This window comes from Sciurus vulgaris, assembly GCF_902686455.1.
Source record: "Sciurus vulgaris genome assembly, chromosome: X".
NCBI classification, from domain to species: domain Eukaryota; kingdom Metazoa; phylum Chordata; class Mammalia; order Rodentia; family Sciuridae; genus Sciurus; species Sciurus vulgaris.
The window spans coordinates 18752926-18779869 of record NC_136471.1 but is presented as its reverse complement, the minus strand read 5'-3'; the positions used below and the strand labels follow the sequence as shown (position 1 = coordinate 18779869).

Sequence of the window (26944 nt, the reverse complement as noted above, 5' to 3'; positions counted from 1 at the left end):
GTAGTCAGTTACAGACATGCATAGTGCATATTGAGCAGTAGTTCTGGATAAGTTAAGCTGTAGAGAGCCCTTCCTCCATGGGTTCCATGTGGCTCTATTTCCCACAAAATTTCAGCTTTTCCAAACTCAAAGCTCTCTCTTTCTGCCTGTATTAGAAGTTGGCAGCCTCATTTTCTGTTTACTCCCCTATTGCTACTGAGAAAGCAGTATACTTCCTTTTGTTCCTTAAGACTTTTTGCAAACTGAATTTCAATGTTGGCCTAGTTCAGTTGACTGAGGAGGAGGTATGTCCCAGTGTTTGGTTCCTACTGTACTTAGCTAAGTCTTAGTCCTCTGAGTTCCTTGTGTCCCCTCTCATGCATGACTTAGTTCCTCTTTCATCTGTGGTTCAGCTTCTTAAGATTCTGATTATGTGGCACGACTTAACCTTAAGTTAGTGTAGCTTCTGACAGTACTATAGAGATATCACACAAATATCTGTAACAGGATGGTCCTATTATTTCCTAATTTCCTGAGATTGGAGCTGGTGATTAATTATTGTGGTTTACTAGATCTACTAGGTAGCAAACTAAATAAGGGAATAAAAATAATAGAAAATCATTATCAGTGAAGAAGTTTTCATCTCTCTTTAAAACAAACATGTGAAATTAGGATATGAGCAGGATAAGCTGAGATAAGCTGTTTGTATCTATGTGAAGGAAATTAGCTCTGAAGAGAATATTTGAGAGATGGGTCAGTCAGACCTTTTTGGGGTAGGCGAGGAAGTCTGCCATTGTTCTTGAAAAACATGTTCCTGTCAGGTTAACTTTCATTTTTTCACATTTGAGGGAGCCATGGGTACAGTGCAAGCATGATGATAAATGGCAGCTGACAGGGATTCTGCTGAGGGGCTATAGGGACTGTGGAAAATTGAAGAGCAAACCTTTTTATGAAAAGTGGAATACTAGATACCATTACTTCGATGCAAACAACAGATGCCTTGCTAGAGTAGTGGTGTTTGGTGGGAGTCTCCATTTTCCAATTCTTTTTTCAAGGGAAGGCCTCTTTGTTTTTGTATTATTTCATGTAACTTTTGTGTGTGTGAATGTGTAGTACTGGAGATTAAACTCAGGGTCTTGCACACGTTCAAGCACTCTACCACTGAACTACATCCCCAGCCCTTCTTTTTATTTTGTTTTGAGATGGTCTCACTGGGTTGCTGAGTCTGGCTTTGAACTTGTGATCCTCCTGCCTCAGTCTCCCAGGTTGCTGGGATTGCAGGCATGTGCCACCATTCAATGGCTTATATCATTAAAAAAAAAAAAAACAAAAACAAAAAAAAACCCTCTATTAGCCAGCTGCCTGCTTTCCTAGATTCTTTAATTTTTTTAAATCTTAGTTCTCAGTTTTGTTTCTAGCAGAGCTAATATTCTCCCCCCAAATGTTCTTGCCACCACTCATGCTGTGGGCCTTCGACTGGGTTGTTTTTCCCAATTTCACATTTCCCAATCCCAGATCAGACAGTTTATGAATATTTTTAGAAGTACCTGAAGATAATTATGTAAAATCTGTAATTATTAGAAACATGAATGAAAAAGATATGCTGTAAGATATTAAAACTTCAATAATAGAGTAAACTTAAAATCAACCAATTTATTGAGCTCTACTTTGTATGGCACAACATTAGTCTTCAAAGTAATTCAGTCTACAAGGAACTGATGGGTAAAATCTACACGTTTATAAAAATAATTAGCCATCTGTAGGAGTAAAATGGTAAAAACCAAAATGAACTCACTGTATCTTGTCCCATGGGAGTTCAAGAGAAAAGCATTATTTCATGGGTTAGAATATAGTAGATTTAAAGATAAGTTATTTTACCTTTTTCACTCATAGATAAGCAAGCAAATGTAAATTTTGCATAATAATTTTATTATGCATATTTTTTGCTGTTTGTTAGTACTTTGCCAGAAATTTGACTGCTTATATGTGAATGCTGCATAAAGTAGATCATATGAATTCTAATTAAGCAAAATTCTTACTACTAATCTTGAGAAGATTTTTATACTCTGAAAATATTTTATTGGTCTGTTTTCCTTTTTCTTCTCTAGTGGAACTGACAATAAAAATAAAGTGAGCTTTTACTTTTTTAAAAAAATTATCCCATGTTGTTGTAGTTAACTGGTTATTTACAAAATGGGTTTATTGCACCATAGCAGTTTAAACCAGTTGCTTTGGGCAGATCTGGTTTTATAACCTGCCAAGAAAATATTTTGGGCTTTTGGTTTCCTTCTCATTCTCACCACACTGAAAGAGAGGTATTGAAAGAGTTTACTGGAGTATTCCAAGTATGGGTTTGTTTGTTTGCTTTTTTGTGTGTGTATGATACTGGGAATTGAACCCAGGGCCTCATACATGCTAGGCAAGGACTCTGCCACTAAGCTCAATATGCCCAGCCCCAATGTGTTTGGTTTGGGTTTGTATTGGGGATTGAACCCAGGGGTGCTTTACCATTAAGCTACATTCCCAGCCTTTTTAATTTTTTTATTTTGAGACAGTGTGCTAAATTGCTGAGGCCAGCCTTGAATTTGGCAATCCTCCTGCCTCAGCCTCTCTAGTTGCTGGAACTGCAGGTGTGCACCACTCACTGTACCCAGCTTTTTTTTTAAAGTATTTTTTGCATAACAAAGTACTTTTCCTGTTGTGGAAAAATCACAAAATGCAGGAAATTGTGAAGAAAACTAAAACTAACCACCCAGAAATACCCACTTAGCATTTTGCTATATTTATTTCAACTGCTTTTCAATTACCTCTGTCTCTTTTTTTTTTTTTTTTCACTTATACATAAACCTTTCCCATGCCTTTAAAATTTCTTTGAAAAGAGTGGCTATAAAATACTCTTTCGTGGTTGTACTATAATTTATTTAAACATTTTGTAATTTATTTCAATAGGCTGTTTTACATTTTGGGCTCATTTCAAATAATTCTGTAATGAATATGTTTACATACAAATTGTTTGCACCTGATTGCTTTATTTCCTAGATTTATAGAAGTAAAATTATTGAATCAGAGGACATAAACTTTTTAATTGGTGCATTATAATTATACATAGTGGTAGAATTCACTATGCCATATTCATTCCCCAGTACCTTCCTTTCTGCTCCTCTCCTCCCTCTCCCTGATCTCCTTGCTCTACTCTACTGATCTCCCTTCTCTTATTATTATTTCATTTAGTGCATTATAATTATATATAGGATTCACTGTGGTATATTCACACATGAACACACCATAATTTGGTAGATTTCATTCCCCAGTAATTCCCCCCTGAGGATATAAACTTTTAAAAAACTATGTTAAGTAAGGCGAATTTCTTTCCAGAGAGTACGTACCAATTTCCAGCGGTCTACAAGAATGCCCATCTCACTGTATCTTTGACAATGTTGAGCCCAGTACAGTATTTTTAATAGCACCTATCCTTTCAGTTTTGCTCGCCAATTAAAATAAGTATTTTTTTCAAAATGGATCTGTTCAAACCCATTTTGGATATACTTTCAAGATAAGCTACTTATGGTAAAGTTCTTAATGAAATGGGGTAATGTTTAATTTATTAAGTTAAAAAATTAGGTTGCAAAATAATATGTGTAGATGTAGAAAAAAATATTCACCAAAAACATTGCAACACTGTAAGGTATTTCTGAGAGGTGAGTATGAGTGATTTTTGAAGTTTTCTTTGTTCCGTTTTGTGTTTTACAAAAATTTTTGTAATGAGTATGTTTTCAGACCAGAAATGTAATTTACTAAAATAAAAAAGCTTTGTAATTAAGCTGCAGTACAAACGTTTCACCTTCTTAAGAAATTTTAAGCCATCCAAAAACTTTCTGTGCTTGGTATTTTGGCACAATTTTTCTTTTTAACAGTAATACTTTGAAGTTTCTATTTTTATTTGAGGAAGTAGAGTATTTGTCGAGTATTAATAATGGGTACTAGCTTTCATGTATTCTGGGAAGTACCTGTATTTGAGAATATTTCTGTTTTTGCCTTGTATGTGAGATATGTGAGTATTTTTTAAATGAAAGCTTGAGAGAATTTGAGTGTTTGACTTGCTTAGGGAAATGTAAGAATTTTTATTGGAATTTATATTAGCCTTTGGTGCACCAAAATTGCTTAGGGCCAAGTAATCCAAAAGTTAGAATGGTAAGTGTTCTTTATGTTCAAATTAATAAAGGGGAATGAGAGCAGCTTAGAACAAAGTATCTAGCAACCAGTGAACAAATTAACACTTGTTTAGATTTACCTTACTGTGAATTTATTTTGGTACGGCATTTATAGCTTAGGAGATAGCCTCATTAAAAGTCCACTGGGTACAGTACACTATGATATGTGAACCAAAACCATTAACAATCATTGTTATGTACTTTTTAAAAAGATTTTTTTCTATATATAGAGCATGAGGTAGTTAATCGGTATGAATTACCCAATAAATTCAGGTAAGGTGTATTAAAACATGTTGAAAGAATCTGTTCTTTTGTGTTTGCCTGAATTCATAATGCAAAAAGTAAGTAACAGATTAAATTGAAGTAGATGAACATATTTTCACAGTATGATGAACTTGGCATCACAGAATATTCTCAGAGCTTGGGGTATATAAAAAACTACTTAATTATTTTATCCTCTCGACTTTCCTCAATTTAAATTGATTTTACCATGTTCCTAAGGAGCATGTGAGGTTTGTTCCCCAAAGTTTCTCATCAATTTGATTCAGTGGAAATTTTAAGGAAAAATTTTTTTCAATATGAGACATTTTTCCCAGTGATTCTTATCCAGGAAGCTCTGAAATGCAAAAAAGGTCTCTTTTATACTATATATATAGCTCTTGTCCCTGATTTACATTATTTCAAATTTTTTTGATCACAGTAAAATAATAGTTATTTATGTAATATTCCATTTTTTCCTCAGTTTTTAACATGGGGGAAAATACCCCTAGAATTATTTTATTCAATTTATTTCTAGGAGAGATAATAAGAAAAATAATATTAATCATGAAATTTTTCAATAACCAGTTTCTTTTTCTTGACAGAAATTGATATGCCTCTAACCTGATATCATAATCTTAGCCAAATTACATACTAATAATATTGTCTTGTTGTTTTGCTGTAGATGTGTTCTTTGTGCCATTGTCCTGGAGCAACAATTGGTTGTGATGTGAAAACATGTCACAGGACATACCACTACCACTGTGCATTGCATGATAAAGCTCAGATTCGAGAGAAACCTTCACAAGGAATTTACATGTAATTATTTAACTTTTCTTTAAGTTGTTTTCACAGTCATTCTTTTTTAGACTTTTGTAAAAAAACTTTTCCTGTTTCAGAGCATTTCATCATCATAAGGGTGTTTTTGATAAGGAATGCTTAGAGAAATGGTGTAGGAAGTTTTATAAGAATTTTTGAATCCAGCTTGTGAGTGGGGTGAATGTACTGTTCATTTTCTTAATCTGAAAAATTTGTTTGCTTACTTGATAATTTATTATTTCATTTTTTTCATAGGGTGTATTGTCGAAAACACAAGAAAACTGCACATAACTCTGAAGGTACGCCATTCAGCCATTTTCCAATTCAAGAAGGAATACAAGTAAAATATGCATATCGGGTCCCATATTAATTTTTGCCACTTGATGTATATCAATATTAAATAACATTTAGGCGAATCGAGGAAAGCATTAGAACAAACTAATGTACAATAGTGGAAAAGATACAATCAGACCCACGGGCACGTAACCACTGAGTACATCCCCAACCCTTTTTATTTTTTATTTTGAGACAGGGTTTGACTAAGTTGTTTAGGGCCTCACTGAGTTGCTAAGGCTGGCTTTGAACTCATGATCCTCCTACCTCAGCCTCCCAAGTTGCTGAAATTAGAACTGTGTGCCACCACAGCTGGAAAAATAGATTTTTATGAAAACTTTTACTCCAAAGTTCTTATAAAGTATACACTGAATTTTTTTTTTCTCTTTAGAAAGAAATGATGCTAGGAGTGACATATTTCTATAAGGGTAATAATTAGAATACTTGCTTCCATGAGATATTACAGATAATGTGATCTTAGGAATACTAGTATGTGTTATGATAGACTTTCTATTACATTTTTACTCACATTATGTTACCCTTATCCATGATTTCACTTTCCATAGTTTTACTTACACCTGATCAACCTTGGTCCAGAAGTATTGGATGGAAAATTCCAGAAATAAATGATTCATAAGTTTTTGATAACTTTTATTATATCATTATAATTGATCTATTTTGTTATTATTGTTATCCTCTTACTGTGCCTAATTTATAAATTAAATTTTATAAGTATGTATATATAGGAAAAATAGTATATATATACTATCCACAGTTTTAGGCGTACACTGAGAGTCTTGGAACATGACTACTGTACTTTTTTTAAAAAAGAATACAGACATGTTTATAAGTAACCAATTTTAAAATAGAAACTTTTAAAGTTATTCCATAGTTTGTTTCCACTTAAATTTATGCAAAACATGTTAGCCATGTTTATACATACGTGTGTGTGTGTGTGTGTGTGTGTGTGTGTGTAAATAACATATGGTTAGCTAAGTTGTACTTTTCTTTAAAAGTCATGAAGAAGTTCTTAGGTTGAATTCTGACTTGTTTCAAGTTTTTTGAACAGATGGTTTTGATACTTTTACTAGCAGTATAAAATGGCTTAGATTTAATCTGAGATTGTTCTATTCCTTCATTTAGAGAACTTTAAAATTGTTGTTAGCTTCTGAGAACACACTACTTAAATTTAAAATGGATCGAGAACTGTTGTTTTAGGAAGTTGTTTCTTTTACAAAGAATTAATTATTGGTGTTAACATTAAAATTATATTAAATGGGTCATATTAAAATGACCCTTTTTGATCTCTTAGGTCTTTTATTATACAAAATAGTATTCATTTCACATCTGAACTCCAGATTAATCTGAATTCTTTAAAGTTCTGGTTAAAAATACAATCATGTTGTGTACATGTGTTGAAATATCATGCTATACTCCATATGTACAAATATTATGGGTTAATCTGACATTTTTAAAAGAAATGTTTAAGGAGCTAGAAATGCTAATTACCCTGATTTGATCATAATGTACTTATATCAAGTTATTACTGAACCCAGTATATATGTACAATTAAAATAATTATTTAAAAATAAAAATTAAAAATCATTAGTCTTTAGCAAAAGCTACTCTAAGGTAAATAGACTGGATAAATAATAAGATCAAAATGCTTTTAAGATCATAAAGTGTGACTGGAAAAAAAAAAAAACCTTTATAGTTCTTTCCTTCTGTTTTTTCTTAATTCTAGAATTGAATCCAGAAATCCTTTGGGAATGGTTACAAGTAGGGACTGGGGTTGTAGGTCAGTGGTAGAGTGCTTGTCAAGCATGCACAGGCCCTGGGTTCCATCCCTGGCACAACAACAACAACAAAGTTGTAAGCAAGTCTTTCTACCTTTCATTACTTTAGATTTTAAGTGTATTTATTCAGTACTCTTGAGATTGTAGTGGCCATATGTCAACATCTGAGGATTGAGACTCATGATTTAATTAATATAAATATATGAACATACTGGGACAGGATATTTGAGATATTTAAGAAGGATGATTAATATATACTGATTAATATAGCCGGCTCCCATTTTATTCCCTAGATTTCTGAAGCTGATAGTACCATCTAGTGGTAGAGAAAAATCACTGCAGACTATATAAAGTACGTAGAATAATTTTGACCACCTTTTTGCTCTGTCAAACTTATTAGTGAGAGAGATCTAATTTTATATTTTTCAAGAAAACTTTTAATGTAACTGGAAGAATTACCTACATTTTCAAACTCATGATACAGTTGATTTGAGTTTACGGTTCAATGTATACTTCTGTATAATACTAGAACTTCTTATATCATAGGCATATAAAGTGTGCTTATATTCGTACTGTTGAATTTGAAGTGCAATCTAATATTTTTAAAATAGTACAGTGTGTATTTTTATTGTCTTTTGGCTTTTATCACATTTGTCTGCCTCAGCCTTATTTTATATTGAGTGTTTTGTCAGAAACAGAACTTCTAGTTGTTCTGATGGGAAACATATGTTCTACTTTATGATTATGATTTATGATGGGGTTTATAGGATTGTATTTCAGGGACTATTTTTGAGAATTGTACTACACTAGTCTCTAGAGCAATACCTGTGGTAAATTTCTTGATTATATGCCATCTGTGGCTCAAGAGTGCTGATATTTAATATAAGATAAATGCTATATAAATTCGTCTGCCATGTTAACTTTATATAATATGAACTGTTTTGAAATATTAAATTCAAGAATAATATGGCAATTTAATTTTCCCATCTTCAGTAAAAGATTATTTACTATTAAATACTTACAACCCATGTCATCAGTATGATTCAGGAAAAAATGGATTGTGAGTTTACACAAGCAATTCTTTTCTTTAATCTATAGCCCAGTGTGCTTAGCTGTTTGAATGGAGTTTTGAGATATCACTATGTCACTAGATTATTGAAATGCCAATCCAAGGAACTATATGTTTACCTCTTATGGGATGGCCTTAGATAGGCTGCCTGTAAAATGACTTGAAATGTGCAAGAAAGCATTTCTGATTAAAAATAGTTCCCCTATAAATGGTAACAGGTGACTGAGTACAAGGTCCCTCTGGGATTATGCCCAGGTTGATAGACTTATTTCACCCACAATGCATGAGGCCTGTTATATGATCGATTATGTAGAGATAAAGTAGATGGGTTTCTGTACCCCAAAAGCTTAAAGTCTAATTTGAGTGATGTTCATTAAATAAATAATTGCACAATTAATTGTTTACCATTGTAAACCTTTATGTGGGAGAGATGAAAGACACAGAAAAGAGGATTCAGCATACAAGCAAATCAACTGACCTCTGATATGAAGACATTTCCATTGTAACAGGAGGGAAGGAAGAAGATAGGTGGCTCCTATCTGGTTGATTTTCTCTGGAGAAATGTAGGCAGAGATATAAGATTTGAAAATTGAAGGAGAGAAAATGTAAAAGAATAACTTTGAATACAAGGAGAGGAAGTTTGCCTAGAGAAATTTAATGTTTCCAGACTAAGTTGGGGGCCCAGTTGAGGCTGGTATTCATGAATTTAAATAATGGTACCCAATAGTTAGGTCATGTGACTTTTCTTCCAGCAATTCAGGGTCCTGGGTGTAGCACAGAGAAAGTGGTTAGCTGGTTAATTTAGAATTGGGATTTTGACAAATGGGTTCAAATGAGGAAGTAAAGGAATGAGGGAATTTAGTATATTTATGGAGAGAAATCTGAGCTAGATAGGGAGGGAAGTGGAGATAAGAAATAAGAAGAAAAAGGAAGGAATCAATTGAAAGGAGGTCCTGATAAGATTAAAGAACAATGAGAATAAAAATACTTTGGAAAGCAAGCATTTTGGTCCCAAAGTGCGATATAGGGATTTCAGAGGTAGAACCATTTAAGGTGATTGTAAGGTATCAGGGTGTAAGTGAGTGATTGACAGGAGATGTCACTGAAGATCAAGGAACTGAGTGGCTTGTGTGGCTTGGATTGTCCATATGGACAGTTAAAATCACCTAGGTGAAGACGGATTTGAGACACAGAAAACATTTGTGAACTGTGCTAAAGAAAATTTGATTCATAAGGTCAAATGATTGAGAATTGTTAGCAACAAGGAGGGGAAATAAGTAGCATAGCTTCTTTCTGTTCAAGAGTGTAGTCAGTCTGTGGAGCAGCAGAATTGACATTGTCTGGGAGCGTGCTAAAAATGCCGAGCCTTACCCCTGCTTACTAAATAGGAATCTTCATATTAACTAGATCCCTGATGGTTTTTATTCACTTTAAAGTTTGAGAAGCAGTGGCTTAGCTGAATGGCATGGACCTCAAAGAGGTGGGGCTTTTTGTAAGAAGGTAGAGAATGAATGCTTGACAACACTGTCTTGTAGAACTTTCCTTGAAAATGGAAAAGTTCCTTATTTGCATCTTCCAGTGTGGTAGCCACTAGCCACATGTGGTTATTGAGTACTGTGACTTAAATGGTGTCATGCCTTTCTAGTCTTAATGGAAAATTTATACTTTAAAAATGGGCAGGAATAACCAGAAATAAATCCTGCATTTGGGGATTGGGTGTATCTCAGTGGTAGAGTGCTTGCCTAGTATGCACAAGAACCTGGGTTCCATCCCTAGCACCACCACCACAAACAACAAAAACCCCTATATTTTAAGTGTTTTTCCCCATATATGTGTAGTTAATAACTACATTATTTACCATTTTAAGGCAGTATTTTAAAATATCTAGTATTGATAATAGCAAATTGCTAAATTGTTCCAGCTTATTACTTACACCAGTCTTTGTTTTGTACCAGTATTTTATTAGGGTAGCTTATCATCACTAAACATTTGAGCACCTGCAAGGAACCATGGTTAGGTATGAAAATGGTTCATTTAAAATCATTTTCATTATTTTGGTTTTGGGGATTGAATCTAGGGGCACTTAACTACTGAGCCACATCCCCAGTCCTTTTTTTTTTTTTCTTATTAATACAGTATTTATTTGTCTTCCCTCTGTCAAACCCTGAGCCAACCACTTGCCCCAGACTCCCCCAGGGAGGTATAGGAAAAGGGACATATAAGGCAGACCAGATACGGGAGAAAGAATTTGAGGAGGAAACTGCTCCTTCCCATGGCGAAGAGGATGAGAAGGACCACCATCAGGCAAAAGAGCCCCATGGCCTCTGAGAGGCCAAAGCCCAGAATGGCATAGGAGAAGAGCTATTGCTTCAGAGAGGGGTTCCTGGCATAACCAATGATAAGGCTTCCAAATACAGTCCCAATCCCAGCCCCAGAGCCAGCCACCCCATCTGTGGCAGCCCCAGCCCCAATGAACTTGGCTGCTGTGTCGATGTCCCTTGAAATGGTGCTGGTTTGGAAGCTGCAGCTAGGGATAAGTGAAGTCGGGGGACATGGAACTGTCGAACTGCTGAAGCTCTCATGTCAGTGTCTCTGATCGGTTCAGCACCACTACACATAGTGGTCGACTCAGCAGCTGAGAGGTGCTCCTGACCAGGGAGTGGGTGGAGAGGAACTTGGAGCAGGCATACATTTTCAGAGGGTGAGGGACCGTGGCAAGAGAGCTGCTCCCAGTGCAGAGAAGACGGGCGGGGTGGGGGTGCTTATTTTTTGTTTTGAGACAGATCTCGTTAAGTTGCTGGGGCTGAACTTGAACTTGTGATCCTCCTGCCTCAGTGGAATTATAGGCATGTACTGCCATGACTGGCATATTATTTTTCTTAAATCACCCAATATAGCATATCTTATATGGGATAGGTACTCAAAAAATGTTCATAGCATCTTCGGTTTCTTTGACTTGAAAGTAAACACAATATCTAATGTGTCACTTATTTTTGAGTGACATTTCTTCTCTTACACCAGGCATTAGTAAAACAAGATGAATTAACCAAACATAATTTCAGTTATGGGGGCATGGAAAAAGACAATTAAGTGACAGACATATGACTGGCTGGCACAGTGGTGCATCCCTTTAATCTTGGCAATCTGGGAGACCAAGGTAGGAAGATCACAAGTTCAAGACCAGGCTAAGCAGCTTATTAAGAACCTATCTCAAAATAAAAAGGGCCAGAATGTAGCTCAGTGATAGAGCATTTGCCTGGCATGCCTGAGACCCTATTTTCAATCCCAAGTGCCATAATGAGTCGACTGACTCATTAAAGTGGTGGTGCATGGAACTATTTAGAGATAAATTGGGCATCATGTCTGTATTTTAAAGCTTTCAGAAAAAAAAGGTATATGTATATAGAGAATGAATGATACAACAGATGTAGTAAAATGTTAACATTTGTGGAATCTGAAAGGTATTAAGTCTGAAATTAAAAGATACAGTAGTAATAAGTGCTAGAATTACAATGACCATAAAACCCCATGCTTTCTGAGACAGGGTGAAGGAATCTTTGGTGTCTAACCTTGGAGACTGTGGTCTTGATTTTATTCAGGGACTTGTGTATTTCCTGACGGACAGATCTGCAACTTTATATTAGAGATTGCCTGTTAAATCCTGTAACTACTTGTATGTTTCAGGAAATAGGTCACTGTAGTTAAATCAGAATTAAGTTGTAAGAGTGTTATAATTTATATAAATTTGAAATCTTTGCCTGCTATAGTATTCACTTAGTGTTTTCTTTTTTCTTTTTTCTCTAGAATGCACCATAATTTCTAGTGTCTAGTACTTTTATTAAATGGAAACTTAGGGAAAATTTAATACAGGTATTAAAATGTCACGCTGGACTACATAAATATGGGTCATTACTGTGTGTCAGTTAAAAATAAAAATATTTTAAAAAATCTTTAGTACCATTGAATATGTTTATAAAGTACTGGGAAGACGTATCATACTGATTAGCAGTGCGGGCTTTTAAATCAGATCTATATTTGAATTTTAGCTGTTTTTCCTAGTCACTTGATCCTGGGCACATTAATTGATGTTTCTCAAATGAGAGCCTTAGCTATTATATCTGTAAAATGAAGATTAAGAAAACAGGACTGGGGATATAGATCAGTGGTAGATTTCAATCCCCAGCACTGTAAAAACAAACCCCACCTATCTCATAAAGCTTTTAGCAGTGTTCCTGGCACCTAATAGTGGCACATACTATGTTCTGTATCTTCGTTGTCATTATTATTCCTTTAAAACTGCCTACTTTTATTACCACTCATCTTTTCATATGTTCTTCCTTGAAAGACAGTAGAATTTAAATTGTATTTCTGATTTAACTTGGAAAATCTTAGTAACATGTTCATATTATGATCTTTATACCACGTAGAACTAACTCACTCCATATTCTTTTGTATTCACCAGATTTATTGACCACCCATGTGCAAAGTACTATTAGGCATTATATATGTTCATTTTCATTTAGTACATTACAGACTTGCATTATAGGAAATTTCAAAGTACATGAAAGTAGAGAGAGCAGCATAACAAACTCCCATGTACCCATCACCTGGCTTTAGCCAATCTTGTTTCATTACCTCCCATGTGAATTATTCTGAATTAAATCTCAGACATCATATTTCATTTTAGCATACTTAATTAAGAATAATGTTTTGGATATATGCTACATATTTGTATATGCATATGTAGGTACCTAATGCATTTGCATAAGACACATAATTTATCTGATATCTTTCCTGAGAAAACAGAAACCTGAGTTCACTAGCCAAACAGAGCATGCAGAGTAAATGCATATCATAGTTGCACTGGAGGCAGGGCAAGTGACCACTAGTTTTCCTTTTGTAGTAGCCATGAAGATTTACAGCAGAGGTAGTGATGCTCCAACCATTAATTAATGCCTTCCTTGTTCTTTTTTTCTAATCCCAGTGAACATTTATTGAGTGTCTACACCTCAGGGAATTTAGAAAAGAATCCTTTTTTGGGCAAAGAGCTTGGTATCTAGGCGCTATACAATAAGAGTAATATGTAACAAATGAATAGAACTTTGTAGTTTAAAAAACATGCAAGTAAATTTTTAAAATTATTTATATATATATTTTTTTAGTTGTCGATGGACCTTTATTTTTATTGATTTATTTATATGCCATGAGACTCAAACCCAGTACTTCACACATGCTAGGCAAGCATTCCACCACTGAGCCACAACCTCAGCCCTGCATGGAATTTCTTAAAGCAGTTTTGTGAGGAAGTTATTAGCTTTAGGCCCATCTGATATGTGAGGAAACTGCTTTGAAATGGTAAGTAAATTAAACAAGTTAAGACCTAGTATATGGCAGTTAGACTTTGTGTCCAGGGGTCTTTTCTGCTCCACACTGTTAACTAATGTGAGAACAGAAGACAGAAATAGAACATAAACCAGGAAGGACATGAGGAAAACACTGATTAAGAAGGAAAAGAAACTAATCCCAGTGGCTTGGGAAACTGAGGCAGGAGGATTGCGAGTTCAAAGCCAGCCTCAGCAATGGCGAGGTGCTAAGCAACTCAGTGAGACCCTCTCTCTAAATAAAATACAAGATCAGGCTGGCGATATTGACTCGGTGGCCAAGTACCCCTGAGTTCAATCCCTGGTATCGCCCCCAAAAAAATTTTAAAAAGGAGGAAAAGATAAATCAGTAAAAGGACATATAGAGCTTTACAATACTAGGAAGAGGAGGGAGTTGGTGTCCTGGTACGTTGGCCTCTCCTCTGCACCATACCAGAGGCAAACCAAAGGGAAACTGAAAGGGGTCTGGCCATTCTAAAGTCACATAGACATTTGAGAGCTGTGCTCATAAGAGGCTGGGAATGTTGGATGACACAGGAGGAGAAACAGTCTTATCTTGTCACCTACCTTATCAACTTGGATTTTTAGAAATTACAGCTGTGTCACATTCATTTGTTTGAATAGATACATCAACATTGCACAAAGATCACCGGTACAGACAACTATATACTTCAAGGAGTCTTCTGCCCTTCCTGGCTCTTATAATTCAGTTTCTAAATTATTTTGCTAAAGGCAGACAGTACTTCCAGTTTCTCCAGTGTCCTTCCAGAGACATTCTATGCATACATAAGCATTCATAAACAGTTATTTTTCTAATTTCAGGAGCATATTGAAATGTGCATTTCTTTGATGAGTATTACCATTTTAAAAGTATATCTGTAGTTACTCATTGACATATATCTATTTCACTCTCTAGCTTTGTGTCCTTGGCCAAAATTATTTAATCTTCCTGAACTTTCTTATCTGTAAAATGGGGGGATGGAAGGTGACTGATAGAACTTTATAGGATTGTGAGGTTTGAATGACCCTCATATAATGCATGTAAACTGCAGAGCACATCTGGCATAGTAAGAACTGAAAAGCTTATTGTATTTCTAGCATGTGTGTATGGATTTTTTTACAATTGAAAGTTAAGATATTGTACAAGTGAACAAAGATAAATGGAGAAAGATGTTCATTACAACATATGTAATAGCAGAACTAATGAAAATAACTCACAGGTCATATAATGGGGGCTGGTTAAATACAATGGATTATTCTTTGCTCTTGCAAGGAAAGAAGTAAATTTGCACAAACTAACATGAAAGGTTATCAAGCTACATTAAGTAGAAAATGAAGGGTGTAGAATACTATGTTTGGGATGCCATTTATTTCATGTCTGTTTGGGGTGCTACTGGGAATTGAACCTCGGGGTGCTTTACCACTGAGTCACATCCCCAGACCCCTTTTTATTTTTTGAGACAGGGTCTCACTAAGTTTCTTAGGAAGCCTTGCTAAATTTCTGAGGGTGGCTTTCAATTTGTGATCAATCCTTCTGCCTCAGTCTCTCAAGTTGCTGGAATTACAGGTGTGTGCACAGTGACTGGCTATTTGTTGTATATTTTTAAAAGACATTTGCACTCAGAGAAAATAATAGCTAACATTTATTGAGAGCTGCTTATATGCCAGGCACTGTTCTAAGTACTTGACATGAACTAACTTATGCAGTTTATTCCAGAACCTTTTGAGGTAAGTCTCAGATTGAAGGACATTTCATGTCGCAGGTATGAAGTTCAAACTAAGGCACTTGACTTCTTAGGCTGAGAAAGGGAGCTGCCAACAGTGGTTGCCTCCCAGGGAGGGAAGGAAAGAGAGAGGATGACTAGGGGGTCAGCTGGAAGCAGAGAGCAGGTGGAAGTAGAAAGTAGAAGGAGGATTTTGACTTCTTTTATACAGGTAAATCTTTTGCAATATGAAAGGAAAACAATACTTTGTTTAAATGTTTTAAAAAGTCAAACAATTTTGAATTGTGGAGAGAAAAGCAAAAGAAGCAGTAGGTTGCAACCATGAAAAAGTTTAAAAGAGGTGTTGTGACTACCTTTTCATTCACATTTTCATGTGAATTTTCATTTACTTTTTAAGATAAAGTCCTACAACTGGAATCACTGGGTCAGAGGAAGAAGACTATTTCAAGTTCCTGATTCACATTGCCATATCACTTTACAGAAAAATTGTGCTGGGTTATAGTCTCATCAGTGATGGGTGAACATTCCCCCCTCTTTACCACATTGGATATTAAAAATTATTGTAATTTGAAAAGTAACACAGTGCTTATTGTTTAAAAATTAAATAATAAAAGAGTACTATTAAAATTAGTTTCAAAAGCTCTCTTCTCGCCCTCAAATCACATTCTCTAGGAGTAGCTAGTAATGATAGCTTACACATTTTTTCCCAGAGATTTTTACATACAAATTTACATATACATGCAGTTGCACATTTTTAATACATTGGCATTATGTTATATGCACGTAATATTATACAACTTGCTCTTTTCATTCTGTGATATATTACAGACCTCTCTCCTTGTCAGCATACAGATCTGTCTCTTTTTTTTCTTTTTCTTTTGGGTACTGGGGATTGACGCCAGGGGTGCTTAACCACTGAGCCACATCCCCAGTTCTTTTTGTATTTTACTTTGAGACAAGGTCTCATTAAGTTGCTTAGGGCCTCACTAAGTTGGTAAGGCTGACTGTGAGCTTGCAATCCTCCTGCCTCAGCCTCCCTAGCCACTGAGATTTGCATGCACCACTGTGCCCAACCCTACCTCATTCTTTTTAATAGTTATATTCCACAGAATAAGTGGAACCATAGTTTGTAGATTTTTCTATTAAGAAAAATAGGCTGTCTACTTTTTCATGATTATAAATAATGTAACAATCTTCCTTGTACAAATATACTTATGTACTTAATACAAGTGACTGTGGTGGGATAGTCCTAGAAATGGGGTGACCAGGTCAAAAGTTGTGCTTTTAACGTTGAAAGAAGTATAGTTACATTACTTCTAAAACCATTTTTCCAGTTTATACTCCCATTAGCAGTGTCTAACGCCATACACCTGGCTGGATATTATCAATCTTTACTTTTTGTCAACCTGATAATCTCATTTAATTTTCATTTCTGTAATCACTATTAAGGTTGGACTTTTGTACATAATTTTTAGTCATTATTTATTCTTTCTGTGAATGACCTGTTCCTGTCCTTTGTGCATTTTTCTCTTGGGATTGTTTTTTTTGTTGTTGTTTAAATTGAATTGTATAGCCAGGTGTAGTGGCACTGGCCTCTAATCATAGTGATTAGGGAGGTTGAGGCAGGAGGATTGCAAGTTTGAGGCCTGCCTTGGCAATTTTTAGTGAGACCCTGTCTCAAAATTAAAAAATGAAAAAGGACTGGGGATGTAGCTCAGTGTTTGAATCCTCAGTACTGTGAATAGAATAGAATAGAATAGAATAGAATAGAATGCACTCTATAATCTAGGTGTTAATTCTCCATCACTATATGCAAATGATTTACCAATTTATTTGTCTTTTTTTTTCCCATGTTTGGGATGGAACCCAGGGCCCCATGCGTGTTAGGCAAGTACTGTACCACTGAGCTACAACCTCAGCACAGTTTGTCTTTTAATTTAGTTTATGGTGCCTTTTGCTATACAAAATTTGTTAATTTTTAGTCACATCTTCATTCTTTTCCTTTATGGCTTCTAAGGTGTCCCAAGCTCAAGTTTATAAACAAGAATTCTAGAGCTGAAAAAATAGCTTACTTAGGAGAGCGCTTGCCTAGCATACGCAAGGGCCGCTGTTCGAATCCCTGGCCCCTCATAGGAAAAAAAAAAAGAATTCTGTTTTCTTCTATTCACATTTGTAGTTTATTTTATGATTATATTTTAACACATTTGTAACTTTTTATATTGTATAAGGAAATGAATCTCATTTTTTAAAAAATGGGTAGGCAGTTTTTTTATCATGTTTTTCCCCACTCATCTAAAATGACACCACTCTTAACATATTCTCGTTCTCACTATGTATACTGACCTGTTTTGAAACTTTCTGTTCTCTCCCACTGATATATGTCTATTCTCATGCTGGTATTTTCAAGTGCTGTTGCTTTATAGTATATTTTTAGATCTTCTTTTTAAGGATATCCTTCTGTATTCTTGTCTATTTACTTTTCCAGAAAAATCACAGAAATCAACTTTAAGATCTATTTTATTGGAATTTCATTAAATTAGCTTAGCCAGAACTGATTTTCTAATGTTTACCCTGTTCTTCCAGAAGCATGGTCTATTCTCTCCATTTAAAGGGAACTTTCATATTTTTATTTCAAACACATTTTTTGGTTCATTTTAATTTTTATAACTATTTGAAGTCTGCTGTGTTGATAGATGAAAATGATATATCACTTAATTTGTACTTTGATTCTAGAGAAGATAAATATGTTTAAAGTATGTTTATTAACTTCCTATGTTCTATGAATTTTTTCATCAGCTCCTTGATCTATTTTCCATTGGGGTCTTAATCATATATGAGCTGATTGTATCATAAGGATATTAATCCTTTGTCAAGGATACAGGAGATCTTATTCCACCTTTGCCTTTTAACTTACCACTTTTTTTTACTCCCCAGAGATTTGAAAGCCTAATGTAGTTAAGTCTATAAATCCTTTGTGATTTTAATATTGCTGTTAGAAAGTTCCCTAAATTTTTTGCTGAATATTCCATATTTAGGACAAATACGGGATTTGGAAAACTAGTCATATTGGGCTGATAAAAGAATAACTTCTTAAATAGTTTCTTTGTAGATGTTTAATAATATAGAATTATGATATTAGTAATATTCATTTTCATTATAGACAACTGAATATGTTGTATGTGTATATATGTATGTACATGACAAATGTTTTATATACACACACACAAATATATCTGTATGATTGGAACATTTGGTTATGATTTTTCATTTTAAGAATTTTAATTTTTGGCAAGTACAAGTAATTCTAGCAGCTTTAATGAAATTCCATATCTTATAAATTCTTAGTTTGAATATATAAAGTAGGCAATATGCTCTGATGTGATATTTGATATAGTGTTAAGGTCAGAAAACATTTTAAATGGACTTTTATGTCTTCACAGGAAGTTATTTGCATGAATTTGTTCCCTATTAACTTGTACCTCTTCCCTTTTACTCCTTCTAATCCAAACACAGTTATGTCAATTTGCATTCATATGTATTTTTATTATTTTACACTTATAGTTTTCCTGAGCTTATATATATTCAAGTATAATAATTGAATTGCCCTCTTCTTAAAATAAATGTGCTTTTATTTCTGAAAACCAAAAATCCTTTAAGGTATTAGAAAGACATCATCTGAGAGTAGGAACAGTTGTGCTTTCTCATTGAGAAATTAGTCTGTAGAATAATAACCAGTAACATGGTAAAAGAAGATTCAGTACAGGAATTAGAAGGCTGATTGAAACATATAGTTTGATCTTAAGATAAATTAACATTTTTTTTTATATCTTCTCAAACACTAAATGCATTATTTTATATACAGAAGGTCGTTAATAAAATATTTGTAGTGAATAACTGAAAGAGAAACATCTTCTATTAGTGGTAGAAATCCTTTTCAAATTGCTGGGCAGTGCAGTTCTAAAATTTCTACATAAGTTTTGCTGAATCCATTAAAGTATACACAATTAACTTGCAACATAGCTAGTCAGAAATTTCTTTTGTACTTAATACTCATTTAATTACTTGATCTGTTAGTTCAATTATAGAGAACTTCTTTTCTGAATTTGTTCTTTTGGTTTCATAATGGTTGAAAAAGCTAGAACAGTGCTATTTAGTAGAACTTTTCTGCAGTGACAGAAACAGTCCAAACCTGTGCACTCTAATACTGTGGCAACTAGATACATATAGCTGATTAGCTCTTCAAATGAAGTCAGTGTACCTAAGAAATGGAATTTTTTATTTAATTTTGTTAAAATGGACTTAAAAGTATTTAAAAGCCATACAATAAATATCACAAAACTCATTTTTACAGGATTACAGATTGAAAGGAAATACATAAGGTTATAGTGATTATCATAAAACTATATTTTGTGTTTGATTCTTTTGTTGAATTTATCTGAAACAGTAGGTTACTATATTGAATATAGCATAAATCATTTCTCCTTATTTCTGGATACAGTTTCAGTCTAAGGAAAAGTTTGTGTCCTAAGGACCTTCAAATTATGCTCTTTTTAAGACAGACCATATAAAGCTTTTGTTCATTTTTCAGCAGCTGATTTAGAAGAAAGTTTTAATGAACATGAACTGGAGCCTTCATCCCCAAAAAGTAAAAAGAAAAGTCGCAAAGGAAGACCAAGAAAAACTAATTTTAAAGGGCTGTCAGAAGATACAAGGTCCACATCTTCCCATGGAACAGATGAAATGGAAAGTAGTTCCTATGTAAGTGAAAACCTGTTGGATTTTTACTTTTTGTTGCACCATGAATATTCCATTTAAACTTTTTAAATAGGTAAGGTTTATCAGTTGAAATGTTAAATAATCTTGAAATACTGATAGCATTTCTTAAGTGTTTTTTTTTTTTTCTTTTACATTTGCAGAGAGATAGGTCTCCACACAGAAGCAGCCCTAGTGACACCAGGCCTAAATGTGGATTTTGTCATGTAGGGGAGGAAGAAAATGAAGCAAGAGGAAAACTGCATATATTTAATGCCAAGAAGGCAGCTGCACATTATAAGTGCATGGTAAGCGGGGTTCTTTTTATGTGCCTAATTTAAGCCCAAGCTTTTGTGAAAATAATTTAGCTAATAACCAAATGCGGCATATTTTCCCCCCAAGATTTATGTTTTAGAGTTATGAATAGTAATATCTTATAATCTCAAATCTTAATAAACTTTAGATTTTAAAAAGTAGTTTTTACATTTTAATAGGAGTTGAAGTATGCTAATTATAGTTATATTGCAAGATAATCCATTATTATTTCACAACTGTAAGAATTTCACCTGTATTAACATGTTCTTTACTATAGTCTAATAAATACTGCTGTTATACTTAACACACTATATTGCAACTATTTATTTATGAGCCTATCTTCCCTAATAAACTGTGAAATGCCTAGAAGATAAAAATAAGATGAGGACAAGTCTTTATCTTTATGTGCTTAGATCCAGGCCTGACTTTTAGTGCACCCAAATGTGAGTTAGATTGTATTGAATTATTCATCCCATTATATGATTAGTTTTTTAAAAAATTATATTATTTATATCAGAAGTTCTTGACTAGAGTGCATATCAGATTTACCTGGAGAGCATTTTCCAAATAAGTGTACCTTGGACCCCTGTGGAATAGATCCCACACATGTCTGTTTTAAAACAATAACAAAAAAAAACCTGGTGATTCGATCTGTACTGATAAAAATTTATCAATTTAAACTATTAAAACTATGGAAATGGGCCATCCCCCACCAAAGATGTAACCCTCCATTGCTAAATAAGGCATTACTGGTCCATGAAAAAAAAAAAAACTGTGAAAATGTAAAAAGGTTGAGATGACAGGGTGATATTGTTGACATCTTCATTATTTGAAGCAGGGTATTTAATCTTGGCCCCACGGTGGCACTCTTAGGGTCTTAGGTTTTTTTTTTTTTTTTTCAATGTCTTTTTTTTGGGTTGTATTTTTTTTTTTTTTTTTTTTTGCAGTGCTGGGGATTGAACCCAGCAGGGCCTTGTGCTTGATAGGCAAGCACTCTATGAACTAAGCTATATCCCCAACCCTTGCATTGTGTTTTAATCAAATATATGAATATATTAAAATATTTGTTGATATTTGATTATTATGGAAAAATAATTTTTTCTGTGGAAATTAATGCAGTACATTTATTACTATCTAATTTCTTTGTCACAAGAACTCTGAATGGTAATGTTCCTGCGTTTTTCTTCTCTAGTTGTTTTCTTCTGGCACAGTCCAGCTCACAACAACATCGAGAGCAGAATTTGGAGATTTTGATATTAAAACTGTACTTCAGGAGATTAAGCGAGGAAAAAGAATGGTCTGTGATTTTTATATTTGTGTTATGCAACATTACTCTTGATTCTGCTTTAAATTAAGAACACACCTCAAATTTATCCAGTCATCAAGAAATTTAATATAAAGTAGTTCATATGTTAAAGCACAGTATATATTGACTTTATTTGTAACACAATAAAGGATGCTGATGTTACTGAAACTTACTCTTTCTATGTAACTTCATTTTTTCAAAGATTACATGGAGTAGGTTTACATTTCAGGGTATTTAGTTCTTCCTTAATAAAATAAATGAAGATATGAATGTGACAACTTTATTAAGTTTAAGATGTTATATTGTATAATCTTGCTTAATGAAAAATTCCATAAGCCTGATATAGCATTGAAAACCTACTCGTGTTGTTAATAACTTTTTCTTTTCTTTTTAATGAAAGGATTTTTAGGGCCTTCTTTAATGTACATATAAACAGTTATGTCTCTTAAAAGGTTTGTGATAACTTTAAAGTTTCCTTTATAAAAGTATGCTTTAGTCTTATGGTTTTTTTTTTTTTTTTTTTTTTTTTTGGTACCAGAGATTAAACCCAGGAGCACTTTACCACTGAGCCACATCCCCAGCCCTTTTTTATATTTTATTTAGAGACAAGGTCTCACTAAGTTGCTTTAGGACCTCACTAAGTTGCTGAGGCTGGCTTTTGAACTCGAGATCCTCCTGCCTCAGCTTCCTGTGCCACTAGGATTACAGGCGTGTGCCACTGCGCCTGGCTAGTCTGTTTTTAAACATACTGAATTACTAATAAGGAACTCTGAGAAATATTGGCATCTTTATTGATCACTTATTCCTTTAAAACTTTGGAAAGTGGAATGTCAGTGGAACACGAAGTCTTTTAAGATGGCAGTTATCTCCAAAAATGAATTAATGACAATTTTTTGTTTTGCAAAATTTTTAGACATCAAAATTAGAAAGACTAATAACATTCATTACCTAGATTCATCAGTTATCAAGGATTTGCTGTACTCATTTCATCTGGGCCTTTAATTCTTGTTGCTTGAAGTATTTTAAATCAGAACACATATAATTTCACCTCTACCTAGTGCAGTATAAATCTCTTAATTTATACAGTTTCTTAACAACAATGTCGTTACATCTTATAAACTAACAATTAATTCTTTGGTGTTACTTAATACCCACTTCATATTTATATTTGCCCACCTGTCTCCAGACTCTCTGTAATGTTGATTTATGTGAATTGGGTTCCAAAGGAAGTCTGTGCATTACATTTTCTTCTTCTTGTTTTGTTGTTATTATTTCTGCGATACTAGGGATTAAACCCAGGGTTGCTCTATCACTGAGCATTACATCCCCGCCCTTTTTTATTTTTTATTTTGAGACAGGGTCTCACTAAGTTGTGGAGGCTAGCCTTGAACTTATGATCCTCCTGCCTCAGCCTTATGAGTTGCAGGGTGGTGTGCACCACCATGCCTAGCTCTACGCTTGGTTCTTATATATCCTTTACATAATATACAGCAGTCTCTCCTCCCTCTCGCTGTTGTTCTGGGTTTTTCTTGTATGCTATTGGCTTGAAGAAAATGAATTAATTGTCCCTTAGACTGTCCTAATATTTTATGTGTTTGCTTTTTCATGAAAATATTTGTCTCTCTATCCTCCATATTTCCATTTAAAGTAGGAGATGCATCTGAAGGCTTGATTAGATTCAGTTTCAACTTTTTTGGGGGGGTGAGAATACTTCAAAGGTAGGACTATATCATCCGTACCCTATCATATCAGACAGGTCATAATGAATGACCCTTAGATTCAGGTGGTGAGTCTGATCCCTCTACTGTGAAGATCCCCTTTAGACTTTTGTGTAATGGTTTCAGACATTTATCATCTTTGTCTTACTCCATTAGAATTGACCCTTTCTTTGTGGAGTTTCTTTTGAGGTGTGAAAACTGCTGTTATCTGTTCCATTTAGATCCAGTTCAGTTTAGTAATAAAGAGAACTCATAGTACCTAAAAAGAAATAAGAGAAAATCACTTTATCCTATTATGCAGCAATGTTGTGTCATAAAAAATCCAAATAAGTGAGTAGGACAACAGTTCAATTCTCTTGATCAACTTATTGTTTACTCCTGCACTGTTGAAAGGTAGGGGAGATGCTATCCTAGCATTTCCCCCATGGTGCTCCTCCTTGCTGCTCTGAAACTAAAACGGCATCTAGAGTTCAGTAAATTTGAAAACCATCTACTATATACCCATTCCTGGAGAAAACACTATGAGAAGTTCTGCAATAAAGCAATCTGTTTAACCCTCTGTTTCTCAAACTTATTTGAGTATGAAAGTTCTTTTGCAAGAAGTACTTTTTATCTCAGAACATTCTTTAGGTGAGGCTGATCTAGGTGAGGAGTTTTGGAAAGATTTCAGCCCCTTTAATTTCCCTCTGCCCTTTTGTCTACTTGGTGGTGATCTCTGAAAGGATTGCTTTCCTGTTTCCTCATTCTTTCTCCCAGTCGTAATAGGAAAGGGTCTGATCTCAAGGAGGAAAAGAAGTCAGACCACTGAAATATACCGTATTATTCTTTTTGTGTTTGGCAATATCAAGGAGTGTTGAAAGACCAGGGAGATATCAGATCTCCCATGGTTAGTAGTTTTTCTGACAAGCAGGCAGTTTTTAATTGTTAAATAATGGAACTCTCAGGGGATGACTTAATTAGAAGGTTTAAGTTGCCAGCAGTATTATTCTTTGGTTTTTTTGTTTGTTTTGAGACAGGGTCTCCTGAGCACAAGTGATCCTCCCACCTCAGCTTCTTGAGTAGCTGGGACTACAGGTGTGCACCATTCCACCTGGCCACAGCATTGTTTTAATTATGTATTGTGTAATAAGTACAATGTGCTCTCTTCTTCAATAGAATATTGCTATTTTCTTTGTAAACTGGAAAATTTGACTAAAATATGACTAAAATAGAATAAATAAGATTGCCTACACTTTCAAATTCTGATGATCATTGTTTCTCTTTCTTGAAACAGAAATGTACACTTTGTAGTCAGCCCGGTGCTACTATTGGATGTGAAATAAAAGCCTGTGTTAAGACCTACCATTACCACTGTGGAGTACAAGACAAAGCTAAATACATTGAAAATATGTCACGAGGAATTTACAAGTAAGAAAGCAATGTTTGTCCATTTTCCTAAACATGTCAGTAAGTAACTGCACTTAAGTAGATGATACTGGTTACCTCTATCTCTGATTTTGGTGGCATTTAGTCAAGGATAGAATATTGAGCATATTATATAAGGAATGAGAATTGCAATTGGCCTTTTCCTGTGACCATATATCCCTAGCTTAGCATTCATTCATTCATCTAGTATTATGTTTACTCTGTGCCAAGCATTGTGCTGGGAGCTGGGCATACACTAGTGATTAAGACAGACACAGACTATGTCCTTATAAAGCTTACAGTCTATTGGAAGAACCCTATTAATTACATGATCAGACAATGAGTACACAATTACAAACTGTGTAAGCACTCTAAAGTTAGAGTGCTATGAGAACATATAAGACAGGAGAACTCACATTGTCTGAAGTAGGGAGTGTTTAAGAATTGTCTGAAGGAAACAGCACTTGAGCTGAGATGAAGGATAAAGGTGAACACAGGGATGGTGTTCTAGGCAGAGAGAAAAGTAAGCGTGCAAGACTTTTGGGTGGGAAAGAAGCCAAAGGAGAGATGGGGAGATGAGTTACAAGGCTATTGCTGATGATCCAGGTGATATTGTTGGTAACTTAGACTAGGATGTAGTTGAAGATAGAAGTCAAAAGATTATCTTGAAAAGATAATTAATGAGTGGGTGCTGGGATGGAGCTCAGTGGTATAGAATGTAGAAGACCTTGGGTTCAGTCCCCAGAACAGCTAGGGAAGAAAAGTAGGATTTGGAGGTTATAGATTGCAATATCACTAACTTGTTTATGAGTCTTCCACTATGTTTCCTTGGGCTAGTGGTATTTATAATGATTCCATTTGATTAATCAAATATAATAATTTGGTAGGGATACCTGAACTTTTGATTTGTCTTTTTTTTTTTTTTTGTGGTGCCGGGGATTGAACCCAGGGCCTTATGCTTGCAAGGCAAGCACTCTACCAACTGAGCTATATCCCCAGCCCTTGATTTGCCTTTGAGAGTTGTAAAACACTTCTGTATTCTCACATGCCTAGTATGCAATAAACCAATAACTTCAGGGTCTGGTATTATGTGTAAAAAGCAGTGAGCAGTCAGTCATCAGGTCATTTTGGGTGCCTCCATAAGGTACTAATGCTGTATTATAAAATTGACCAAATTTTGTTTAATAAAGGCATGAATATTTTCAAAGGAGTTCTATCAAGCCTTTAAGAAACAGATACTTTTAGTGTTATTTGAAAAGAGCTAACACATAGCAAGAGATTGGCTCATTCTGTAAATCATGCTTAACTGTGATACCAGAGCTGACCTGACAAAGATACATTAAAAGAACAAACTGTAGACCAAACTTAATTTTTTATAAATGTATATACAAAAATCTAAATAAAATATTAGTAAATCAAGTGCAGCTTTATCTACAAATTTAAAATGTTCAAAATTAGGATATAAGTCAATGTGATCTATTATAACTAAGGGTAAGAAAAATCCTGGACCTTCCCAATAGATGGTGAAAAGACATTTGATAACATTCAGTATCAACTTATGAATCTTTTTTGGTACTGGGGATCAAACCCAGGGACGCTTAACCACTGAACCACATCCCCAGTCTTTTTAAAATATTTTATTTAGAGATAGGGTCTCACTGAGTTGCTTAGGGCTTCACTAAGTTACTGAGGCTGGCTTTGAATTTGCAATCTTCCTGCCTCAGCCTCCCAAGCTGCTGGGATTACAGGCATGTAATACCATGCCCGGCCCAATTTTTGAATTTTAAAGTATCATGAAAAGAGTGCTCTTGGCAAACTATGAATCTTAATAGGGTGATTAGGGAAAAAAACCTAAATAATTTAGAATTAAAATAAGGAG

At 34.5% G+C, this 26944-nt stretch overlaps 1 protein-coding gene and 1 pseudogene across 5 annotated transcripts in view; one reads left to right on the top strand and one right to left on the bottom strand.

Moving 5' to 3' along the window:
* PHF6 (PHD finger protein 6) overlaps nt 1-26944 on the top strand; it is a 50171-nt gene that overhangs the window by 14448 nt on the left and 8779 nt on the right. For 3 of the 4 annotated variants that reach the window (XM_079124607.1, XM_079124606.1, XM_079124605.1), the window contains exons 4-9: nt 5134-5267; nt 5523-5566; nt 20159-20328; nt 20487-20630; nt 21830-21934; nt 24935-25068. In XM_079124607.1, the coding sequence (XP_078980733.1) occupies nt 5134-5267; nt 5523-5566; nt 20159-20328; nt 20487-20630; nt 21830-21934; nt 24935-25068 (731 nt within the window). The remainder of the gene's footprint in view (nt 1-5133; nt 5268-5522; nt 5567-20158; nt 20329-20486; nt 20631-21829; nt 21935-24934; nt 25069-26944) is intronic. The other variant, XM_079124608.1, reaches the window with a different exon arrangement.
* Nucleotides 7758-13516, bottom strand: LOC306651786 (ATP synthase F(0) complex subunit C2, mitochondrial-like; annotated as a pseudogene). Its single transcript has one exon. The product of its transcript is annotated as an ATP synthase F(0) complex subunit C2, mitochondrial-like (transcript).